Raw genomic sequence first — 27,620 nt, forward strand, 5'->3', positions numbered from 1 at the left:
CTAAACTGAACTACACGTTAATGTACAGACTGAACAATAACACTCATTTCATACTCCTTGTATCTGGTTGCCGGTTAATGGAAGTATTCATAAACTGAACTACACGTGAATGTACAGACTGAACAATAATACTCATTTAATACTCCTTGTATCTGGTTGCCGGTTAGTGGAAGTATTTCTAAACTGAACTACACGTAAATAAACAGACTGAACAATAACACTCATTTAATAGTCCTTGTATCTGGTTGCCCGTTAGTAGAAGTATTTCTAAACTGAACTACACGTGAATGTACAGACTGATCAATAATACTCATTTAATACTCCTTGTATCTAGTTGCCGGTTAGTGGAATTATTTCTAAACTGAACTACACGTGAATGTACAGACTGAACAATAACACTCATTTAATAGTCCTTGTATCTGGTTGCCGGTTAGTGGAAGTATTTCTAAACTGAACTACACGTGAATGTACAGACTGAACAATAACACTCATTTAATACTCCTTGTATCTGGTTGCCGGTTAGTGGAAGTATTTCTAAACTGAACTACACGTGAATGTACAGACTGAACAATAACACTCATTTAATACTCCTTGTATCTGGTTGCCGGTTAGTGGAAGTATTCATAAACTGAACTACACGTGAATGTACAGACTGAACAATAATACTCATTTAATACTCCTCGTATCTGGTTGCCGGTTAGTGGAAGTATTCATAAACTGAACTACACGTGAATGTACAGACTGAACAATAACACTCATTTCATACTCCTCGTATCTGGTTGCCGGTTAGTGGAAGTATTTCTAAACTGAACTACACGTAAATAAACAGACTGAACAATAACACTCATTTAATACTCGTTGTATCTGTTTGCCGGTTAGTAGAAGTATTTCTAAACTGAACTACACGTGAATGTACAGACTGAACAATAATACTCATTTAATAGTCCTTGTATCTAGTTGCCGGTTAGTGGAATTATTTCTAAACTGAACTACACGTGAATGTACAGACTGAACAATAACACTCATTTAATAGTCCTTGTATCTGGTTGCCGGTTAGTGGAAGTATTTCTAAACTGAACTACACGTGAATGTACAGACTGAACAATAACACTCATTTAATACTCCTTGTATCTGGTTGCCGGTTAGTGGAAGTATTTCTAAACTGAACTACACGTGAATGTACAGACTGAACAATAACACTCATTTAATACTCCTTGTATCTGGTTGCCGGTTAGTGGAAGTATTCATAAACTGAACTACACGTGAATGTACAGACTGAACAATAATACTCATTTAATACTCCTCGTATCTGGTTGCCGGTTAGTGGAAGTATTCATAAACTGAACTACACGTGAATGTACAGACTGAACAATAACACTCATTTCATACTCCTCGTATCTGGTTGCCGGTTAGTGGAAGTATTTCTAAACTGAACTACACGTAAATAAACAGACTGAACAATAACACTCATTTAATACTCGTTGTATCTGTTTGCCGGTTAGTGGAAGTATTTCTAAACTGAACTACACGTGAATGTACAGACTGAACAATAATACTCATTTAATAGTCCTTGTATCTAGTTGCCGGTTAGTGGAATTATTTCTAAACTGAACTACACGTGAATGTACAGACTGAACAATAACACTCATTTAATAGTCCTTGTATCTAGTTGCCAGTTAGTGGAAGTATTTCTAAACTGAACTACACGTGAATCAACAGACTGAACAATAACAGTCATTTCATACTCCTCGAATCTGGTTGCCGGTTAGTGGAAGTATTTCTAAACTGAACTACACGTGAATGTACAGACTGAACAATAATACTCATTTAATACTCCTTGTATCTAGTTGCCGGTTAGTGGAAGTATTTCTAAACTGAACTACACGTGAATGTACAGACTGAACAATAACACTCATTTAATACTCCTTGTATCTGGTTGCCGGTTAGTGTAAGTATTCATAAACTGAACTACACGTGAATGTACAGACTGAACAATAATACTCATTTAATACTCCTTGTATCTGGTTGCCGGTTAGTGGAAGTATTTCTAAACTGAACTACACGTGAATGTACAGACTGAACAATAATACTCATTTAATTCTCCTTGTATCTGGTTGCCGGTTAGTGGAAGTATTTCTAAACTGAACTACACGTGAATCAACGGACTGAACAATAACCGTCATTTCATACTCCTCGAATCTGGTTGCCGGTTAGTGGAAGTATTTCTAAACTGAACTACACGTGAATGTACAGACTGAACAATAACACTCATTTAATACTCCTTGTATCTAGTTGCCGGTTAGTGGAAGTATTCATAAACTGAACTACACGTGAATGTACAGACTGAACAATAATACTCATTTAATACTCCTTGTATCTGGTTGCCGGTTAGTGGAAGTATTTCTAAACTGAACTACACGTAAATAAACAGACTGAACAATAACACTCATTTAATACTCCTTGTATCTGTTTGCCGGTTAGTAGAAGTATTTCTAAACTGAACTACACGTGAATGTACAGACTGAACAATAATACTCATTTAATAGTCCTTGTATCTAGTTGCCGGTTAGTGGAATTATTTCTAAACTGAACTACACGTGAATGTACAGACTGAACAATAACACTCATTTAATAGTCCTTATATCTAGTTGCCAGTTAGTGGAAGTATTTCTAAACTGAACTACACGTGAATCAACAGACTGAACAATAACAGTCATTTCATACTCCTCGAATCTGGTTGCCGGTTAGTGGAAGTATTTCATAAACTGAACTACACGTGAATGTACAGACTGAACAATAATACTCATTTAATACTCCTTGTATCTGGTTGCCGGTTAGTGGAAGTATTTCTAAACTGAACTACACGTGAATGTACAGACTGAACAATAATACTCATTTAATTCTCCTTGTATCTGGTTGCCGGTTAGTGGAAGTATTTCTAAACTGAACTACACGTGAATCAACAGACTGAACAATAACCGTCATTTCATACTCCTCGAATCTGGTTGCCGGTTAGTGGAAGTATTTCTAAACTGAACTACACGTGAATGTACAGACTGAACAATAACACTCATTTAATACTCCTTGTATCTAGTTGCCGGTTAGTGGAAGTATTCATAAACTGAACTACACGTGAATGTACAGACTGAACAATAATACTCATTTAATACTCCTTGTATCTGGTTGCCGGTTAGTGGAAGTATTTCTAAACTGAACTACACGTAAATAAACAGACTGAACAATAACACTCATTTAATACTCCTTGTATCTGTTTGCCGGTTAGTAGAAGTATTTCTAAACTGAACTACACGTGAATGTACAGACTGAACAATAATACTCATTTAATAGTCCTTGTATCTAGTTGCCGGTTAGTGGAATTATTTCTAAACTGAACTACACGTGAATGTACAGACTGAACAATAACACTCATTTAATAGTCCTTGTATCTAGTTGCCAGTTAGTGGAAGTATTTCTAAACTGAACTACACGTGAATCAACAGACTGAACAATAACAGTCATTTCATACTCCTCGAATCTGGTTGCCGGTTAGTGGAAGTATTTCTAAACTGAACTACACGTGAATGTACAGACTGAACAATAATACTCATTTAATACTCCTTGTATCTAGTTGCCGGTTAGTGGAAGTATTTCTAAACTGAACTACACGTGAATGTACAGACTGAACAATAACACTCATTTAATACTCCTTGTATCTGGTTGCCGGTTAGTGTAAGTATTCATAAACTGAACTACACGTGAATGTACAGACTGAACAATAATACTCATTTAATACTCCTTGTATCTGGTTGCCGGTTAGTGGAAGTATTTCTAAACTGAACTACACGTGAATGTACAGACTGAACAATAACACTCATTTAATAGTCCTTGTATCTGGTTGCCGGTTAGTGGAAGTATTTCTAAACTGAACTACACGTGAATGTACAGACTGAACAATAACACTCATTTAATACTCCTTGTATCTGGTTGCCGGTTAGTGGAAGTATTTCTAAACTGAACTACACGTGAATGTACAGACTGAACAATAACACTCATTTAATAGTCCTTGTATCTAGTTGCCGGTTAGTGGAAGTATTTCTAAACTAAACTACACGTAAATAAACAGACTGAACAATAACACCCATTTCATACTCCATGTATCTGGTTGCCGGTTAGTGGAAGTATTTCTAAACTGAACTACACGTAAATAAACAGACTGAACAATAACAGTCATTTCATACTCCTTGTATCTGGTTGCCGGTTAGTGGAAGTATTTCTAAACTGAACTACACGTGAATGTACAGACTGAACAATAACACTCATTTAATACTCCTTGTATCTAGTTGCCGGTTAGTGGAAGTATTTCTAAACTGAACTACACGTGAATGTACAGACTGAACAATAACACTCATTTAATACTCCTTGTATCTGGTTGCCGGTTAGTGTAAGTATTCATAAACTGAACTACACGTGAATGTACAGACTGAACAATAATACTCATTTAATACTCCTTGTATCTGGTTGCCGGTTAGTGGAAGTATTTCTATACTGAACTACACGTGAATGTACAGACTGAACAATAACACTCATTTAATACTCCTCGTATCTGGTTGCCGATTAGTGGAAGTATTTCTAAACTGAACTACACGTAAATAAACAGACTGAACAATAACACTCATTTAATACTCCTTGTATCTGGTTGCCGATTAGTGGAAGTATTTCTAAACTGAACTACACGTAAATAAACAGACTGAACAATAACACTCATTTAATACTCCTTGTATCTGTTTGCCGGTTAGTAGAAGTATTTCTAAACTGAACTACACGTGAATGTACAGACTGAACAATAATACTCATTTAATAGTCCTTGTATCTAGTTGCCGGTTAGTGGAATTATTTCTAAACTGAACTACACGTGAATGTACAGACTGAACAATAACACTCATTTAATAGTCCTTGTATCTAGTTGCCAGTTAGTGGAAGTATTTCTAAACTGAACTACACGTGAATCAACAGACTGAACAATAACAGTCATTTCATACTCCTCGAATCTGGTTGCCGGTTAGTGGAAGTATTTCTAAACTGAACTACACGTGAATGTACAGACTGAACAATAATACTCATTTAATACTCCTTGTATCTAGTTGCCGGTTAGTGGAAGTATTTCTAAACTGAACTACACGTGAATGTACAGACTGAACAATAACACTCATTTAATACTCCTTGTATCTGGTTGCCGGTTAGTGTAAGTATTCATAAACTGAACTACACGTGAATGTACAGACTGAACAATAATACTCATTTAATACTCCTTGTATCTGGTTGCCGGTTAGTGGAAGTATTTCTAAACTGAACTACACGTGAATGTACAGACTGAACAATAACACTCATTTAATAGTCCTTGTATCTGGTTGCCGGTTAGTGGAAGTATTTCTAAACTGAACTACACGTGAATGTACAGACTGAACAATAACACTCATTTAATACTCCTTGTATCTGGTTGCCGGTCAGTGGAAGTATTTCTAAACTGAACTACACGTGAATGTACAGACTGAACAATAACACTCATTTAATAGTCCTTGTATCTAGTTGCCGGTTAGTGGAAGTATTTCTAAACTAAACTACACGTAAATAAACAGACTGAACAATAACACCCATTTCATACTCCATGTATCTGGTTGCCGGTTAGTGGAAGTATTTCTAAACTGAACTACACGTAAATAAACAGACTGAACAATAACAGTCATTTCATACTCCTCGAATCTGGTTGCCGGTTAGTGGAAGTATTTCTAAACTGAACTACACGTGAATGTACAGACTGAACAATAACACTCATTTAATACTCCTTGTATCTAGTTGCCGGTTAGTGGAAGTATTTCTAAACTGAACTACACGTGAATGTACAGACTGAACAATAACACTCATTTAATACTCCTTGTATCTGGTTGCCGGTTAGTGTAAGTATTCATAAACTGAACTACACGTGAATGTACAGACTGAACAATAATACTCATTTAATACTCCTTGTATCTGGTTGCCGGTTAGTGGAAGTATTTCTAAACTGAACTACACGTGAATGTACAGACTGAACAATAACACTCATTTAATACTCCTTGTATCTAGTTGCCGGTTAGTAGAAGTATTTCTATACTGAACTACACGTGAATGTACAGACTGAACAATAACACTCATTTAATACTCCTCGTATCTGGTTGCCGATTAGTGGAAGTATTTCTAAACTGAACTACACGTAAATAAACAGACTGAACAATAACACTCATTTAATACTCCTTGTATCTGGTTGCCGATTAGTGGAAGTATTTCTAAACTGAACTACACGTAAATAAACAGACTGAACAATAACACTCATTTAATACTCCTTGTATCTGTTTGCCGGTTAGTAGAAGTATTTCTAAACTGAACTACACGTGAATGTACAGACTGAACAATAATACTCATTTAATAGTCCTTGTATCTAGTTGCCGGTTAGTGGAATTATTTCTAAACTGAACTACACGTGAATGTACAGACTGAACAATAACACTCATTTAATAGTCCTTGTATCTAGTTGCCGGTTAGTGGAAGTATTTCTAAACTGAACTACACGTGAATGTACAGACTGAACAATAACACTCATTTAATACTCCTTGTATCTGGTTGCCGGTTAGTGGAAGTATTTCTAAACTGAACTACACGTAAATAAACAGACTGAACAATAACAGTCATTTCATACTCCTCGAATCTGGTTGCCGGTTAGTGGAAGTATTTCTAAACTGAACTACACGTGAATGTACAGACTGAACAATAACACTCATTTAATACTCCTTGTATCTAGTTGCCGGTTAGTGGAAGTATTTCTAAACTGAACTACACGTGAATGTACAGACTGAACAATAACACTCATTTAATACTCCTTGTATCTGGTTGCCGGTTAGTGTAAGTATTCATAAACTGAACTACACGTGAATGTACAGACTGAACAATAATACTCATTTAATACTCCTTGTATCTGGTTGCCGGTTAGTGGAAGTATTTCTAAACTGAACTACACGTGAATGTACAGACTGAACAATAACACTCATTTAATACTCCTTGTATCTGGTTGCCGGTTAGTGGAAGTATTTCTAAACTGAACTACACGTGAATGTACAGACTGAACAATAACACTCATTTAATACTCCTTGTATCTGGTTGCCGGTTAGTGGAAGTATTTCTAAACTGAACTACACGTGAATGTAAACAGACTGAACAATAACACTCATTTAATACTCCTTGTATCTGGTTGCCGGTTAGTGGAAGTATTTCTAAACTGAACTACACGTAAATAAACAGACTGAACAATAACACTCATTTAATACTCCTTGTATCTGTTTGCCGGTTAGTAGAAGTATTTCTAAACTGAACTACACGTGAATGTACAGACTGAACAATAACACTCATTTAATACTCCTTGTATCTAGTTGCCGGTTAGTGGAAGTATTTCTAAACTGAACTACACGTGAATGTACAGACTGAACAATAACACTCATTTAATACTCCTTGTATCTGGTTGCCGGTTAGTGGAAGTATTTCTAAACTGAACTACACGTGAATGTACAGACTGAACAATAACAGTCATTTAATACTCCTCGTATCTGGTTGCCGGTTAGTGGAAGTATTTCTAAACTGAACTACACGTGAATGTACAGACTGAACAATAACACTCATTTAATACTCCTCGTATCTGGTTGCCGGTTAGTGGAAGTATTCATAAACTGAACTACACGTGAATGTACAGACTGAACAATAATACTCATTTCATACTTCTTGTATCTGGTTGCCGGTTAGTGGAAGTATTTCTAAACTGAACTACACGTGAATGTACAGACTGAACAATAACACTCATTTATTACTCCTTGTATCTAGTTGCCGGTTAGTAGAAGTATTTCTAAACTGAACTACACGTGAATGTACAGACTGAACAATAGCACTCATTTAATACTCCTTGTATCTAGTTGCCGGTGAGTGGAATTATTTCTAAACTGAACTACACGTGAATGTACAGACTGAACAATAACACTCATTTAATACTCCTTGTATCTGGTTGCCGGTCAATGGAAGTATTTCTAAACTGAACTACACGTGAATGTACAGACTGAACAATAACACTCATTTAATACTCCTTGTATCTAGTTGCCGGTTAGTAGAAGTATTTCTATACTGAACTACACGTGAATGTACAGACTGAACAATAACACTCATTTAATACTCCTCGTATCTGGTTGCCGATTAGTGGAAGTATTTCTAAACTGAACTACACGTAAATAAACAGACTGAACAATAACACTCATTTAATACTCCTTGTATCTGGTTGCCGATTAGTGGAAGTATTTCTAAACTGAACTACACGTAAATAAACAGACTGAACAATAACACTCATTTAATACTCCTTGTATCTGTTTGCCGGTTAGTAGAAGTATTTCTAAACTGAACTACACGTGAATGTACAGACTGAACAATAATACTCATTTAATAGTCCTTGTATCTAGTTGCCGGTTAGTGGAATTATTTCTAAACTGAACTACACGTGAATGTACAGACTGAACAATAACACTCATTTAATAGTCCTTGTATCTAGTTGCCAGTTAGTGGAAGTATTTCTAAACTGAACTACACGTGAATCAACAGACTGAACAATAACAGTCATTTCATACTCCTCGAATCTGGTTGCCGGTTAGTGGAAGTATTTCTAAACTGAACTACACGTGAATGTACAGACTGAACAATAATACTCATTTAATACTCCTTGTATCTAGTTGCCGGTTAGTGGAAGTATTTCTAAACTGAACTACACGTGAATGTACAGACTGAACAATAACACTCATTTAATACTCCTTGTATCTAGTTGCCGGTTAGTGTAAGTATTCATAAACTGAACTACACGTGAATGTACAGACTGAACAATAATACTCATTTAATACTCCTTGTATCTGGTTGCCGGTTAGTGGAAGTATTTCTAAACTGAACTACACGTGAATGTACAGACTGAACAATAACACTCATTTAATAGTCCTTGTATCTGGTTGCCGGTTAGTGGAAGTATTTCTAAACTGAACTACACGTGAATGTACAGACTGAACAATAACACTCATTTAATACTCCTTGTATCTGGTTGCCGGTCAGTGGAAGTATTTCTAAACTGAACTACACGTGAATGTACAGACTGAACAATAACACTCATTTAATAGTCCTTGTATCTAGTTGCCGGTTAGTGGAAGTATTTCTAAACTAAACTACACGTAAATAAACAGACTGAACAATAACACCCATTTCATACTCCATGTATCTGGTTGCCGGTTAGTGGAAGTATTTCTAAACTGAACTACACGTAAATAAACAGACTGAACAATAACAGTCATTTCATACTCCTCGAATCTGGTTGCCGGTTAGTGGAAGTATTTCTAAACTGAACTACACGTGAATGTACAGACTGAACAATAACACTCATTTAATACTCCTTGTATCTAGTTGCCGGTTAGTGGAAGTATTTCTAAACTGAACTACACGTGAATGTACAGACTGAACAATAACACTCATTTAATACTCCTTGTATCTGGTTGCCGGTTAGTGTAAGTATTCATAAACTGAACTACACGTGAATGTACAGACTGAACAATAATACTCATTTAATACTCCTTGTATCTGGTTGCCGGTTAGTGGAAGTATTTCTAAACTGAACTACACGTGAATGTACAGACTGAACAATAATACTCATTTAATACTCCTTGTATCTGGTTGCCGGTTAGTAGAAGTATTTCTATACTGAACTACACGTGAATGTACAGACTGAACAATAACACTCATTTAATACTCCTCGTATCTGGTTGCCGATTAGTGGAAGTATTTCTAAACTGAACTACACGTAAATAAACAGACTGAACAATAACACTCATTTAATACTCCTTGTATCTGGTTGCCGATTAGTGGAAGTATTTCTAAACTGAACTACACGTAAATAAACAGACTGAACAATAACACTCATTTAATACTCCTTGTATCTGTTTGCCGGTTAGTAGAAGTATTTCTAAACTGAACTACACGTGAATGTACAGACTGAACAATAACACTCATTTAATACTCCTTGTATCTAGTTGCCGGTTAGTGGAATTATTTCTAAACTGAACTACACGTGAATGTACAGACTGAACAATAGCACTCATTTAATACTCCTTGTATCTGGTTGCCGGTTAGTGGAAGTATTTCTAAACTGAACTACACGTGAATGTACAGACTGAACAATAACAGTCATTTAATACTCCTCGTATCTGGTTGCCGGTTAGTGGAAGTATTTCTAAACTGAACTACACGTGAATGTACAGACTGAACAATAACACTCATTTAATACTCCTCGTATCTGGTTGCCGGTTAGTGGAAGTATTCATAAACTGAACTACACGTGAATGTACAGACTGAACAATAATACTCATTTCATACTTCTTGTATCTGGTTGCCGGTTAGTGGAAGTATTTCTAAACTGAACTACACGTGAATGTACAGACTGAACAATAACACTCATTTATTACTCCTTGTATCTAGTTGCCGGTTAGTAGAAGTATTTCTAAACTGAACTACACGTGAATGTACAGACTGAACAATAGCACTCATTTAATACTCCTTGTATCTAGTTGCCGGTGAGTGGAATTATTTCTAAACTGAACTACACGTGAATGTACAGACTGAACAATAACACTCATTTAATACTCCTTGTATCTGGTTGCCGGTCAATGGAAGTATTTCTAAACTGAACTACACGTGAATGTACAGACTGAACAATAACACTCATTTAATACTCCTTGTATCTAGTTGCCGGTTAGTGGAAGTATTTCTAAACTGAACTACACGTGAATGTACAGACTGAACAATAACACTCATTTAATAGTCCTTGTATCTAGTTGCCGGTCAATGGAAGTATTTCTAAACTGAACTACACGTAAATAAACAGACTGAACAATAACACTCATTTAATACTCCTTGTATCTAGTTGCCGGTTAGTAGAAGTATTTCTAAACTGAACTACACGTGAATGTACAGACTGAACAATAGCACTCATTTAATACTCCTTGTATCTAGTTGCCGGTTAGTGGAATTATTTCTAAACTGGACTACACGTGAATGTACAGACTGAACAATAACACTCATTTAATACTCCTTGTATCTGGTTGCCGGTCAATGGAAGTATTTCTAAACTGAACTACACGTGAATGTACAGACTGAACAATAACACTCATTTAATACTCCTTGTATCTGGTTGCCGGTCAGTGGAAGTATTTCTAAACTGAACTACACGTGAATGTACAGACTGAACAATAACACTCATTTAATAGTCCTTGTATCTAGTTGCCGGTTAGTGGAAGTATTTCTAAACTAAACTACACGTAAATAAACAGACTGAACAATAACACCCATTTCATACTCCATGTATCTGGTTGCCGGTTAGTGGAAGCATTTCTAAACTGAACTACACGTAAATAAACAGACTGAACAATGACACTTATTTAATACTCCTTGTATCTGGTTGTTGGTTAGTGGAAGTATTTCTAAACTGAACTACACGTGAATGTACAGACTGAACGATAATACCCATTCGATACTCTTTCTCTCTGGTTGCAAAATATTTTCACTATCTCTACGTCCATTCAAAAAGTAAAAGCTTTCATTTCGAGCAATCATTACCAAAATATCAAACAACAACCAAAACGTGAATCAATAACATATTCCACAAACACAAAACATCGCAATACATGTAATTGAATGCTGTTCTGTAATGACGGACGAAAGGCACACCTTGACTAAATTAAAATGTTATTGCAATTTTACATGAGCGTGTAATCACAAGTGTCACCTGCGATAACGCCACGATACCAACACTGGTAAGAACCAGTCTAACTGTTCAGGTGAAAGGTTACGAGATAGAGACCCTGATCTTATCCGTTAAAAAATAGAGCATTGCGTCGAATCATGGGGCATTATGAACTGAGCTTGTTTATGTGCACTTTGTCCTGTGAAGAGGAAAGGTGTCAGATCTAATTAACATGTTGTGTTTTCAGTACATCATACTATATGGTACATGACTGCTGCTGTTTATATACAGGATCACGAGTCCAACTGAATTGTGTCAGCGCATGTGTACTACGGAACCTTCTTTAGTTACTTGCCAGGGATTAAACGAGTGTGTGTGTGTGTGTGTGTGTGTGTGCATTGCATGCGCGCGCGCGATGCATGTGCGTGTGTGATGGGTAGTGGATGTATCTGGTTGCCGGTCTGAACTACACGTAAATAAACAGACTGAACAATGACACTTATTTAATACTCCTTGTATCTGGTTGTTGGTTAGTGGAAGTATTTCTAAACTGAACTACACGTGAATGTACAGACTGAACGATAATACCCATTCGATACTCTTTCTCTCTGGTTGCAAAATATTTTCACTATCTCTACGTCCATTCAAAAAGTAAAAGCTTTCATTTCGAGCAATCATTACCAAAATATCAAACAACAACCAAAACGTGAATCAATAACATATTCCAACCAAGCAATTAAAACACATATTGATTCTGTTTTAATATGTTTTTGTAATCATATCAAAAACACAAAACATCGCAATACATGTAATTGAATGCTGTTCTGTAATGACGGACGAAAGGCACACCTTGACTAAATTAAAATGTTATTGCAATTTTACATGAGCGTGTAATCACAAGTGTCACCTGCGATAACGCCACGATACCAACACTGGTAAGAACCAGTCTAACTGTTCAGGTGAAAGGTTACGAGATAGAGACCCTGATCTTATCCGTTAAAAATAGAGCATTGCGTCGAATCATGGGGCATTATGAACTGAGCTTGTTTATGTGCACTTTGTCCTGTGAAGAGGAAAGGGTGTCAGATCTAATTAACATGTTGTGTTTTTCAGTACATCATACTATATGGTACATGACTGCTGCTGTTTATACAGGATCACGAGTCCAACTGAATTGTGTCAGTGCATGTGTACTGCGGAACCTTCTTTAGTTACTTGCCAGGGATTAAACGAGTGTGTGTGTGTGTGTGTGTGTGTGTGCATGTGTGTGTGTGTGTGTGTGCGCGCGCGCGTGCGTGTGTGTGTGTGATGGGTAGTGGATGTATCTGGTGTAAGTGGGTGGGATGTATGTGGTGTGAGTGGGTTTGATGTGTGTGTGTGTGTGTTGGGCGTATGTGTGTATGTGGGTGTGTGTCACAAACAGTCACGCACGCAAGCACGCACACACGCAAGCACGCACGCATTCTCGCACGCTGCTATATGAGTGAAGTAAGCCATGGTTTTGTTACATTGAGTGGTCTTAGTGCTACGATTTGTCGTAAATATCAAGTCGGTAAAAACAGCAAGTCTCAACTATATGGATAAACATTCTGTTTGATGTAAAGAACAAAATAGCTGTAAAAAAATAACTGTGGACCACGGAGAATCAGTTCACGAAAATATGTGTTGTAGTATGAAAGTTACGATCGTGTTAACGTTAAGATTGCTTCGAGATACTGAAGCCTTGATCTGAACTTTTAAAATAAATAATAATGTGTGTACTTATATTGCCCTACTATCCACAAACAAGGCATCTGCTTGAAGCGCTAACAATTTTACTCGGTCAGTGGGTCAGGGTACGCTACAACCTAAGCTACCTGAGAGACGTTTGAAGGGTATCAGTTAACATCCCACCGGGTACCCCTTGACTGCTTGGAAAACAAAGGCAATTTTGAGATGTTGATCTGTTGGGATTTGGGATGTACATAATGTAAATAAAAGCGACAAACCCCTTGCGACATCCAAACGAAATTTCTGCTAAACGTCTGCTACAATTCCGAGTACATCATGAGCATTTGGTCATGACAATCACAATAAAAAAGCGTTGATATCAGGTGTCCGCGAAAAGGTGGGTACATTCTGACCGAGCGGCCTAAAAACATCGTGAAAGTATGGTACAAATCAAACTAGGGAATTGCATACCTGAAGCGTCAATTTACCCCACATTGTCACGATTTAATCTAGCTTTCCACGTAATAGCCTTTATGGATTATGGTCACTCGATAAGGTGGTAATTTTTATATGACTATATGCATGGAAGTGACATTTAGATCTTCGTCTGGATGTTCATCGTCTCTTACCAAGTTACCAATCTACTGGATTATATTTATTGCGTTCACTTGTATTTCACATTTGATTCCTCATTCTTCGCAATAAACACCATTTTGCCGTATCAACATCTACAGCATCAGAATAATGACAATCTATTGCGATGTCAGTCTGGCAGATTTTAGGTCGATATTATCTGACACCGACTGTATATGCGCTATACCCGATTGGTTACATGGAACCTGAATGATCCGGATTGCATAGCTGGAACGCAGATGGCATGAACGGCCCCGCCTCCATCACGTTGTTTGAGTGACATGCTTGGTGTGTATATAAGTGGAGCCAGCGCTCTTACAGCTTTCATCTGACCAACGCCTGAAGGTTCACTCGCAACAATGTCAAAGAGAGGTAAGCACAATATCCTATATGTAAATATTATAATTGTAATAGAAAAGGTGGGTGCATAAAACTTATGTGCCATACAAACGTTTCCTTAATCATACGAATTTAAAAGCATTGAACATTGTATGACTCTGACTTTATCAGAAGCATGTGTTCATTAAATCACTATCAACCAGCACTAACTCTGGTTTCCGAGTAAGCTTGGTCCCAAAGGTGATTTGAGCGCTTTAAATTGTGATATTTATCTGAGCTAATTGTGTTCATCATTCAAGACAATATTATGCTTTATACAAACAGCTTTAGGGGCCAGTGTTTTTTTATTTTTGTTCTCTGTAAGTAACTTTTAGTATATAAAATGAATAGCCACATTTACCTTAATGTTTCCAGTTCTCCAGAACTTTGATGTTTTCGGCTGTACATGTACTTCCATAACGCAGAATAATTGATGTATGCTGCTGAATAACAACATGAACCATACCACTGTGTTTGAGGTTACAGTTACTTTATCAACTGACATGAGAATGCAGTGTACCAGATTAATGTGCTATATGTTCTCATATTCAGCATATCTCATTTTTATCTCTGTCAGGTATGCTGCCGTCAAGGTTTGTCAATGAAGAATGTTTGCCGTGTGCAAACGTTTAGATAACATATCATGAACTTGCATGGGAAATTTGTTGCTTGAAGGTTTTTTGGAGCGTTTGGAGAATGGCGGCGATGTCCTCATGGCTGAAGGGTTCGTGTTCGAGTTTGAGAGAAGGGGATATCTCCGTGCCGGGCCGTTTGTTCCAGAGGTTGTTCTGGAATATCCCCACCTTGTTAAGAGTCTGAGTGAGGAGTTTGTCCACGCTGGAAGTGAAGTCGTTCTGGCGTTTACTGTAAGTTATTATTTGATTATTAAATGAGTATGATACTACACACATACTATACATATGTACATATACATATGTCATTTATCTTAAAAATAAAAAAACTTCATTACAAATATGGTAGAACATTAAAGGATTTCTCTGCTTTCCAAATTCCACTTTGCAAAACCACACTATCAAAGGTCGTAAAAGAATATTTCTGTATTAAGTTTTGCGAAGCTTCTAGCAATATTCAAGCAATATCTCGGCGGGGGACACCAGAAATTGACTTCACTCATTGTTCCTCTTTGGGGAATCGGACCCGGGTCTTCGGCGTGAGGAACTTACGCTTTAAATACTAGGCTACCCCACCGCCACCACAGAGCGGGTTCAAGGAACCATTTCTCTCGTTTTCACACTGACAAGCAATTAACATAAAATATGTTGCAATATACTAGCTGCTCGTAAGCATCATGTATATATATTTCTTATTGACTGCTGACTTCAGTACTATGGGCACCGAGAGAAGCTGAGGCTGATCGGCAAGGAGCATCTCCTGGAGAAGCTCAACAAGGAAGCCTTGAAGATTGCCAAGGAGGTTGCTGACGAGTCTGGGACACTGATGGCTGGGAATATCTGCAACACCACTAGGTATAGGAAAGACAGCCAAGAACATATTGAACAGACAGAGGCCATATTCAAGGTTTGTGGAACCTTTGTATCAAGCAGGACTGGTTGTAATTACTAAACGCGATGGTAATAATTTATTACAGTATGGTTAATGAAATAAAATTAAATCAAATAGAACTGAGTCATACTACTACTACTACTACTACTACTAATACTACTACTACTACTACTACTACTACTTTTGCAATACTACTAATAATAATAGTAAATTATACTTCCGACTTAACCGTTACGTTAACCAAAATAAATCTCTGCCAAAATCCCATCGTAGGTTTTGGCTATATTTTGATTTAAAAAATAGTTTGACTTGCACGTCATGTTTTCACTGTTATGCTATATTTCGTATGACCTCCACATGTCAGCCTTTTTATAACGGTGTCTGACGCAGTCAGTCAGGTCACCAACAGATTAATGGTCGCCTCTAACGACAACCATTGGTTGATGACGACCAACACCAGCTCAGAGTTCCAAGTGGTATAAGGAGGTACTAGCTGTTTTGTGTATCTTACTATGTGATCTTCTTATCACTACAGGAACAGATAGAGTGGGCAGTGGAGTATGATGCTGACCTTATACTTGCTGAAACTTTTGTGGAACTTGGGGAAGCCAAACTTGCTCTCGAGTGCATCCAGAAGTACGGGCAAGGTAATGCTGAAATGTGTGTGGGAATGTATCGAAGTTTTCAAGTCCTTATTAGACATGTAATAAACCTGATATATTAGTCAGGGTCTAACAATTGAGAGTGAGGGAGTATGTTTTCCAGCAATGTTCCAGAAATGCAGCAGAAATGGGCTCCTAACATTGTACCCATGTGGGGCATTGAACCCGGGTCCTCAGCGTGACGAGCGAACGCTTTAAGCACTAGCACCCCTAACAATTGAGGAAAACGATCCCGAGGGATGTGACATGTCATGCTGTTGTTCAGTTAAAGTATTGGTCATTACTAGTTGTGTGTTGAGTAACATTTAACTAAGGGTATCTGTTAAATTTCCAGTTGTGTGTTGAGTAACATTTAACTCAGGGTATCTGGTACTTTACAGGCAAACCGTCTGTTGTCAACATTAACCCTATTGCCGCCAACAAAACACTTGATGGCATACCCTACGCTGAAGCCTGCCGCCAGCTGGAAAAAGCAGGAGCCGACGTTGTTGGCTACAACTGTTGTCGGGGACCAGCCACAACCATCCCACTTCTCCGGGAGCTGAGAAAGACATGCACGGTAAATAGTCAGCGAGAGAGTGTAGCTTTATGCAGCTTTTAGAAATATTCAAGCAATATTACAGTTGGGAACACCAGAAAATGGGCTTCACACGTTTTACCCGTGTGGAGAATCGAACCCGGTCGTCGGCGTGACGATGCTTTAACCACTAGCCTACCGTACCTCCCCTGCACGGTAAATCCATACAGAACGAAGTAGGATAAGGTACATTCCCATAGCTGTAGTGACATGCACGGGAAAATGCTTTCATATGTCGATGTATATCCCTGTGTTGTTGGGAGTAGCGTAGAAGGGGTATGGGCTAGCTAGCTGATCTGAGCAGAAACAGAAACGTCAAAACTCTTTCCACATCGATGTATTCATGAACCACTATCGAATATTGATGATATCTGATTTCCACCAAAGAGGTGAGCGTATCGTGCGTGTGTGGCACCCGTCGTAAACAACAGTTACTGCAAACAAACGCACACATGGTGATTGACATCTTAATGATATTAGAGTGAGTGAGTGAGCTTTAGTCTTACGCCGCTTTTAGTGATATTCCTGCAACATCACGGCGGGGGACACCAGAAATGGGCTTTACACATGGTACCCATGTGGGGAATCGAACCCGGGTCGTGACGAGCGAGCGCTTTAACCACTAGGCTACCTCACCGCCCCTAATGATATTAGATGAGACGGAGTAGTGTGCAGTCACACCTTGTCTGGCTGGTGAACAGGTAAAATGGGAAATGTATCATCAGGCTGTGTAATTATATGTTTGTTAAAAGAAGGTAATTACTTTGAATGAATCACCAGCGACAGGTGTACCTACTGATTACTCAAATTAAATATTTTCTTGAACCAGTCCCCATCTAATATTGAAGTACATAATTTTAATAAATATTTAATGTAGAAACCGATACTCCTGACTTTGAGGAAAACAAAGGATGTTTTCGTAAAGGAATAGTCTTTGTTGTTTTGTTCAGGGGCCGATTGCAGCCTTCCCTGTCCCCTACAGAACATGTGCTGAGTTCCCTACCATGCAGTCGCTCATTGACCCCTACACAGGTAAGTGTTGTCCACTCGCCTATGTTAATGTGTCTTTCTGTATTAAATAGGGAAACCCTTCAGAAGAGAATTACTTGCTGATGCATGCCAATAAATCTGACGTAAAAACTGTTTGAACACATATAATAATCGGACACGATTTAAACTCTCCGTTTAAAATTAATTTGCGACTTCAACAAACAATGAAGTTGACAATCATGTGATTCTTTAGTTTGACACTTGATCAATCAATTAATTAGTTTCGTTACTGAAACGATTTCTGCACTTATATTTTCTTTTACAACATAAGGCACATATTTTTGTATAAACTGATCCATCTGTAAGAACCTCAGCAAATATATAGAGGATATTATATGAGTGCCCATGTCATACTATGTTTACGACACGAGTGCCTAAATGTTGGTATTTCCCAAGCGAGAGCGAGGCATATACCGATATTTAGGCACGAGTGTCGTAAACATAGTATGATATGGGCACTCATATAATATTCTGTTTATTACCGAAGTCGTCGGATTGAGGAAAATAAACCCAAATCTACTTTCAAACATAGGCTGGCTACCCGCCGTCGCCGCATGTAGAACGCAACGTCAATAGAAGAAACGTGACGTCATAGCATTGTTCATGACGTCACGTCACCATGACAAAGTGATATTTTGCCCTAGGGCACCGTATGAAAAATATGAACCCCGATATGTTCGACCTCGTAGGTAGTAAAATATAATATGTCTCGAGGGCATTCCGGTTTCCCTGGCTTTGATGGCCTCTGTATCATGCCAGTATTTTTTGTAAAATGAAAGACTCTCATTTCGCACTTATCAGATCATTTCAATTTCTGCTTGGATTGCATGTGCTTTTCGAGGTCGACCCCCCAAACCACCATACTTCTCCATCATTAAATTGATAACATGGCTGAAAGACCCGTGACTGTGCGGATTAGAACTGGTCTTCAGCAAGCCATGCTTGTCGTAAGAGGCTGTTGATCACTGGATTGTCTGGGCCAGTCTCGATTATTTACAGACCGCTGCCATATAGCTTCAATATTGTTGAGTGCGGCGTTAGACAACAAACAGAACAGAACATGACTGAAAATATACAGCAGATATAGTTTATACCAACTCACTCACTCATACATGATCCTATTTTCAGGCAAGAGGGCCTTTCCAGATCTGTCCTCACAACTCTGTGGTGTTGCGGAGGTGACGGATTTCGCCAAGGAATGCAAAGACATCGGTGTCCAGTTCGTCGGCCTCTGCTGTGGCAACACGCCAGCCATGACGAGAGCCGTCGCCGAGGTCTACGGTCGTCGTCCACCTGCCTCCATATTCACTCCAAACATGGAAAAACATTTCATCTTCGGAAAGGACAAGTACTTCTCCGACAACTTCTACCTGACCCAGCTTAGAGAAGGCATGTCGAAAACGTACTGATCGGACAAGAACTTGACTCTGTTTTAAATGCTGTGCAAAGCTGACATGTCATCCGTTGATCACGTTGTGCTATTATGTAAATATCCAAGAATTCACAAATGCATACATATATGCATTGACATATTTATTTTGTGTAGCTGGTAACGGATTTACTGTCCGTCTGGAAAGTTAATATGTGGTTTCTCAGAATTCTTAAGGTCTTCACATTGAAGCTGTAACCTTGCTTTCCTGAAGAAAGTTTGTGAGTTTTGTGAATTCGTTCCAGCTCCAAAGTTGTTTTGTTGTCATATCTAAATAAAATTGTTTCAAATCAAAACTGTTCTCGTTTCGATGTTCCTTACTTTATGTCATCCACCAACCCCAGTAGAAATTTCGCTATATTTTAACTTAAAGCGGAGAAATAATGCTACCCAGCTTATGAAAACTAGGGTGAATGATCCAAAAATAGTTGGAGATTAAGGACATAATTATTCATCTGGTGGAACGCTGGGTAAATTTCCAACCACATAATGATCAAACCGCCCGAAAGACCAAAACTCTCCATTTGTGTACACGTGAACCTTTATTGAGGTGAAAACTGACAATTCAAATCAACATGAAAGGTTGAGGATCGGACTCTCGGTGGTTCTATCCCTACTTTTCATAGCATTAACAGAATGAAACATGGACTCCTGCTCGGATTAAACTGACAGAACCTGTCGGCTCTGAGTAAGTGTTCTGTCACAGAAATGTATTCATGTATGCACGTATGTACGTACGTATGTATGCACGTATGTACGTACGTACGTATGTATGTATGTATGTATGTATGTATGTATGTATGTATGTATGTATGTATGTATGTATGTATGTATGTATGTATGTATGTATGCATGTATGTATGTATGTATATATGTGTGTATGTATGTATATATGTGTGCATGCATGCATGGATATATGTGTGTATGCATACATGTATATGTGTGTATGTATGTATGTGTGTGTGTGTGTATGTGTGTGTGTATGCATACAAGTATAGGGTGTATGTATATGTATGTGTGTGCATGCATGCATATATATGTATGTGTGTATTGCATGCATGCATGTATATATGTGTGTATGTATGTGTGCATGCATGCATGTATGTATGTATGTGTGTGTGTATGTGTGTATGTATGCCTGTATGTATGTATGTGGCTGTCATGTATGTATGTATGATTCCCCACATGGGTGTGTAATGTGTGTATGTATGTGTCCCCGCCGTGATATTGCTGGAATATTGCTAAAAGTGGTGTAAAACTAAACTCAGTGTGTCAGTCAGTGTGTGTGTGTGTCTGCAAAGCATTAAGGTAAGGTCAAGGGTCAAGGTCACAGTAATCACATTTGCAACTATTCTTGCTTGAAATTCTGTGCTTTACCTCACATCTTTCTGGGGATGGTATAAGTACATCACCATGTATTTTTATATCATAAGACACCTACATAATACAAAATACATTTGAGACAAGTAATTGTTAGGACATGTGGGATTCAGGGCGTTTCCATGGATACCATGATGCATTTTAATTGTATCACAGAAATACATTATATCATGCCTTTATGTAACTAAACATTTCTTTTCAAGAGTGTTTACGCGTATTCATGATATCCTGGCTGCTCTCTGGGTGATAAATGTGGATATCTTGTTGGTGCGTCAGTACAAGTAAGACTAGCTACATTGGCTCAGAGCTGAGCCACTATTTTATGAAACCAGATGTTGCCAACATGGAAAGCGTCAAACAATATGATTTGCGTTGGCGTCACAGGGCAACAATTGCCTTTCAATGACACTCTGTATGTGAATAAATCAAAGATAACATTTAAATTTTGCTTTATGCATGTGCTTTAGTGATGACTTGTGTAACATTCAATTCAACTGTTTACAAACAAGTTGAAGACATGGTCACATGAACATGCTGCTTAACAAAAAAAAACAGTCAAATTCATAAATTATGTAGTAAATCTTAACAACAATTCCATATCTTCTGCGGCGTAAAACCAAACTCAGTCAGTCAGTCAGTCTTACTTATTTGGGTTTGTAAACACAATTATAGGATATGCATGATCGTTTTAGAAATCAGATTCTCTGCTTTATAAAATCCGATATTGCAAAAATGAAAAATAGTGTATAGTACGATTTGAAGGGGTTAGGGAGGGAAGGAGTATTTCCATGGAAATTAATGGAGGATTTTCAAATTTCCTTTCTTTGTATGTTTTGTTGATTGTTTATATATACTCATGCTAATAATGGTTGTCACTCCCTTCAATTTTTTTAATTGGAGAGGGGTGTGGGGTGGGGTGTGTGAGGTGTGTGTGGGGTTGGGGTGGGGAGGGGTGACAACCATTATTGGCATGAGTATATCTAAACCGATTGCAAACATGCACAGAATAAATAAAAGGTAGAGGTAACATGAACACCCTTCGATTAAATGTTTTTACAGTTTTTAACATTACAATATGTTATGTACATAACATTTGATTTTTCATGTTTTGGTGATCAGTATATGTTCATGATATTGCAAGACATACAATCCAGCTTGCATATAATGGACTGACTATGATAAAACAGACATTTGTAAAGCTAAAAATTAATACCACCAGTGTTTCAGAATGAACATAGATTGCAGAGAAATCCACATTTTAACCTGTAACACTACTAGAACAAATCTGTTAAAACATTTTACTAGTTCCCGTGAACTGCATTTCAACCTCTCACAACCTACCAAGGCTCTCCATCTTGTACTTCAGAGACATTTTTCGATATTTCCACAGGCTGACCATATATATGTACACTAAACATTGCAGATCATGTGACAACCACTGGCACTTTCTTGAAGTTGAACACTGCAAAGCAGAATGAACGGATACATCGAATCTGTCATTTCGTATCTCATAACAACATGACAGGAACCGGGTTTTTTCATCATTTTGGCTCAACCCACAATTAAGATATGGCAGATTTGGCGGACTGACATGGCTATGGCACTATAAATGGTATTGACAACTATTGGCAGCCTGAAGTATTTCCAGTTGCGGAATGAAGGAAAGAACGTTTTTCGTTTGTTGTTGGAATGTAGTGTCAACACAGAAGGGACCTTATACTAGACTAATTCTGCATGCAATCTTGAAGACTGGTGGTGCAATGCTTTTGGTGTACTATTGTACTCTGTGTTTCAGTTATTACAGTAATATCTGGACACATAGGCACCACAGTGAACCATCAATGCATCATACCAGTTACTGGTGATACGTCACACCTTGGGTACAATTGGGTCTTTGTCTTCCATGGATACATGCACATTTAATGGTAAATGAAGGACGAAAAATGTCCATTCAGAGGAATCTAAGAATCTGTCCATTATGCAAAGAAGCAGTAGAAACCGAAATTCACTTCACTTTTATTTGTAAATCGTATGCTGACATTAGACAGAAATATATACCAGAGTATTATCTGTCAAAACCCCCCGATGTAGCTTTTAAATCACTATTATGTTCTTGCAATGAACAAAATATTAGAAATCTGTCATTGTTTATAAAACACTCCAGTAAGTTAAGAGATGAATTGTTGAAAAATTAGTTACAATTGACTTGTAAAATATACTTATGTATAACTCTGTAAACTGTATGTGGGCCGGAGGCCTTGAATACAATAAAATTCTTGTCATGTCTTGTCTTGAATACATGCACTCACGTCCTTACTGCATGTGATAGGCACGAAAACAGATTTCAACAAATATGTAAACTTAGCAAATTTTCAGTAATTTCTTAGTAGTTGGTCTGTCTGTTTTGGATGCAGCACCAACTATGGTATTTAAAATATATACTGGTATAATATGGGTTGTATGTTCCAGAGACAAGGTTATAACAAAAGTTGAAAGAAAGGTCTTCTTTGCAACAACCACATATATGCCAGCTTCGTTTCTCCCCTCTACTGGTGATGACTACCCATGGACATAAGGAGACGGCAATACCATGTCTTGAGTCACAGACATGTTAGTCAGCCATAATTACCACAACCAGCTGAAGATGGAAACAGATTGAAAAAACCCTTCATATTCCCATCATGTTCTTATAAAATACTGCTCCACAAGAAATGAAAGATTCGATGTATCTTTCAAGAAAGTACTAGTGGTTGTCACTGAATCTTACTGTACTTATGTTTGGTCAGCCCGTAAAATATCAACACATGTCTAGATTGTGAGAGGTTAAAATGTTGTCAACATGAACTAGTATTATGTTTTAACACAATTGTTCTTGTGTTAGTGTTTTAGATTTAAAGAGTGGATTTTAAGAGTGGTATTAGTTTTCAGCTTTACAGATATTTGTTTTATCATATTCAGTTGATTATTTGGATTATATGTCTGGGTATGATATTGCAATATGATGAACAGATCCTGATATTTAGTCATAAAGATCTGGGTTAGAATTGGACTTCAACCCATGCTTGTCGTAAGAGGCTACTAACGGGGTCGGTGGTCAGGCTAGTTGACACATGTCATCGGAACCCAATTGCGAAGATCGATGCTCATGGTGTTGATCACAGAACTAGCTTGTCCGGACACCATTATTGTCAGACCACCGTGTACAGCGTTAAACACCAAACAAACAAACAATCCTCACATCAACCATACATTTAAACTGAAATCTTATAAAGGCACACATACACACACGCACGCACGCACGCACGCACGCACGCACGCACGCACGCACGCACGCACGCACGCACACACTGTTTTTCCCAATAAAGTATTGTTTGAGATTGAGGTGAGAAATGTTTTGGTTTGTGGAAAGGGAAGGATTCGCACAAACACAACATTGAGATGCACGTGCATGATGCATGCATTCAGGCATAAATTGCATGGCAATTTGTTTTTTTCTGAACACAGCAGGTATGGCTATGTTACTGAGAGGTGTTGATGGATGAATGGACACACACACACACACGCACGCACGCACGCACGCACGCACGCACGCACGCACGCACACACACACACCACATCAGATGTGCTCCATAAAGCATGTTTATAAGAGAAGACGTAATTACGATATGTTAGAAAAGTACAATTTATTTTCTCCAGTAATGATGTGTACAATTATAGGTTGCAAAATGCAGAGAGGGAGGTACTAAAGTAATCAAAGTTTTCGTAGTTATACGTTCATGGCAAAAGTAACTTAGAGTAACAGTAATTCAAGTTTTAGGGACGATGAAGTGAGTGAGTGAGAGAGTTTAGTTTTACGCAACTCCCAGCAATATCACGGCAGGGGACACCAGAAATGGGCGTCTAACATTGTACCCATGTGGGGAATCGAACCCGGGTCTTCGGCGTGACGAGCGAACGCTTTAACCACTAGACTACCCCACCGCCCCAGGGACAATGAAGACTGTAGTACTATAGTGTCAATCGCCACGAAGACGTTTTATCTCATTGACTCTCATAAGCGAGAGCAACCCATATCAAACTTATGGAGATTTTGCAAAGTAAACGTAGGAAAACTGTAGTAAATATATATGAAAACATTTATTTGTATAAGGACTGGAGAAATACGGTTCATTCACAAACTATCACGGTTCATATCTAGACATCTGTTCTATTTCAGAATATAATGATTAAATATACAGCCCGACGAAGCGTCCTTAATTTCGGATTGAACCCCCTCAGACAATGGATACCATGTCTATTCGCTTTGTATCTAATTCAACGACTGCAGATTAAGGTCCCATGACTAAACGCTGGAAACGTCGATTAAGCGCGGTTAAATATTCAGGTAACCTGTCTGTACAAAGATCACACAGAAATTTATGTACGTAATCACTTCATCGTATCTGTTGACAGAAAAGAAATAGATCCCATGGGTGTGTAACACATAATTGAAATTACTTAGATTCATTAAGTATGCAAACACTTGGGAGGTATTGTCGTGTAATGACGCACTGCCGTTGTTGTTCATGGCGACTTGCCTCAGTTATCTTGCGTTCTTTAATCTTGTGTAAATGGAGAATCAAAGCAACGTTTGATGATCCCTGTTAAACGTGCTCCCAGTCTCACAGATTCAGCACTGTGACAATACTTGCTGTTATCATGGTGAAAATTAATCCGGCCTGGTTTAATCCAGAACCTGCGACATAAAATATATAATGCAGTAGTGTATATATTTTTAAAAACACATTTCAACGAGATCTATATACTTTTTATTCATTTTGTTTTAAAAGCACATTTCAATGAGATCTATGTACTTTTTTGATTCATTTTGAGTGCATGAAACAATGGGCACGCCTTTAGCAATAGTCCCGCTTCATAACGAATTTCTGTCAGGAATGAAGTCTGTACACTGACTGACTGACTGAGTTTAGTTTTACGCCACTTTTAGCAATATTCCAGCAACATCACGGCGGGGGACACCAGAAATGGGCTTCACACATTGTGCCCATGTGGGGATTCGAACCCGGGTCTTCGGCGTGACGAGCCAACGCTTTAACCATTAGGCTACCCCACCGCCCCCGAAGTCTGTACAAGGAGAATCATGACACGATGCCATGTCAACAACCTACCACCGAGCTTGAACGTTCGATCCAGTAAGACCCAACACACTCGAGTTGTTGAGACCAATTCTGACCTGGAATAGCGGCGGTGGGGTAGCCCAGTGGTTAATGCGTTGGCTCGTCGCGCCGAAGACCCAGGTTCGATTCCCCACATGGGTACTATGTGTGAAGCCCATTTCTGGTGTCCCCCGCCGTGATAATGCTGGAATATTGCTAAAACGGCGTAAAACTAAACTCACTCACTCACTCCGATCTGGAATCACAATCTGGTCAACATTCACTCATTCATCCCCAGTATTTAACCTCAGCTCCGACCAGTATTCACATCAACTAACTGACCCGTGAAAATCACTCACTCACTCACTCACTTGAGTGCTTGATGGTGTTTACTTAGACTAGCATCTAGTCTCTGAAATGAACATATACTCTTCAAAAAAAGAAACTTGACATGCTGTTTTGGAGTTTACTGAGTGAGTGCATATAAATGATTCAAACATGACATCATTGCTCAGTTACAGTAAAATCATCATTTTACAAATTTCCAAAACACGATTATCCAGAAAGTGTTTGGTAAAACCACAGAGGGCTATTAAAGCCACTTGGTCTGAGTAAAATGTCAGTATCTGGTGTGACCACCATGAGTATCGATAACAGCTTGGCAGCGGTGACCCATAGAAGAAAGGAGATGCCGAATGTTGTCTTCAGGAATGTTTGTATACACTTGCTGAAGTGCTGTGTGCAGCTCTTGTAGTGTCTGAGGTGGCTGATTACGATGGCGCGAGCGTCGATCAAGAGTATCCCATAGATGTTCAATGGGGGACAAATCGGGCGATCGAGAAGGCCAAGGTAACAGCTGAACATTGTTTTGCTGGAGGAAGTCCTGTCACACACGTGCAACGGGAGGTCGAGCATTGTCATGCTCCAAAGATCACGCTGATGTAGGGAACGACGTGACGTGAACTGGTCTTCTGGCAAAAAGTCTGGCTTTCCATAACAAATTGCGCACTGTTTGGTCGGAGATTCGGAGCAGTCCAGGGATTTGGATTGTTGTGGATGATGCGGCCGTGGTGTTTGAACGAAAATGTCTCAACCGGATGTAGCGATCCTGGGCGGCCGGCGATGTCTGTCCTTGTAAACGGCCGATAGCGTTGTGTCGTTGAGCTTCTGTCAGTCCTTTCATTCTCTTGTCGTCTATAGCGGCTTAAAACAATGCATGTGGAGTACCATTGATGTGGCTTTTTAAAGCCTACAGTCATAGGCTTCAGCTCAGGGTGATACACAA

At 38.5% G+C, this 27,620-nt stretch overlaps 1 protein-coding gene across 1 annotated transcript; it reads left to right on the forward strand.

Moving 5' to 3' along the window:
- The first annotated feature begins 14,470 nt into the window (after window positions 1–14,470).
- Window positions 14,471–20,095, forward strand: LOC124269214 (betaine--homocysteine S-methyltransferase 1-like). The gene is made up of 7 exons (XM_046704229.1): window positions 14,471–14,551; window positions 15,233–15,423; window positions 15,902–16,096; window positions 16,617–16,728; window positions 17,124–17,302; window positions 18,271–18,352; window positions 19,499–20,095. Exons 1-7 carry the CDS (start codon window positions 14,539–14,541, stop codon window positions 19,777–19,779), a joined length of 1,053 nt encoding a protein of 350 aa, XP_046560185.1. The 5' UTR covers window positions 14,471–14,538; the 3' UTR covers window positions 19,780–20,095.
- Window positions 20,096–27,620: the final 7,525 nt, after the last annotated feature.

Source organism: Haliotis rubra, unplaced genomic scaffold (assembly GCF_003918875.1).
Source record: "Haliotis rubra isolate DU_JTF1 unplaced genomic scaffold, ASM391887v1 Scf143, whole genome shotgun sequence".
NCBI lineage: Eukaryota > Metazoa > Mollusca > Gastropoda > Lepetellida > Haliotidae > Haliotis > Haliotis rubra.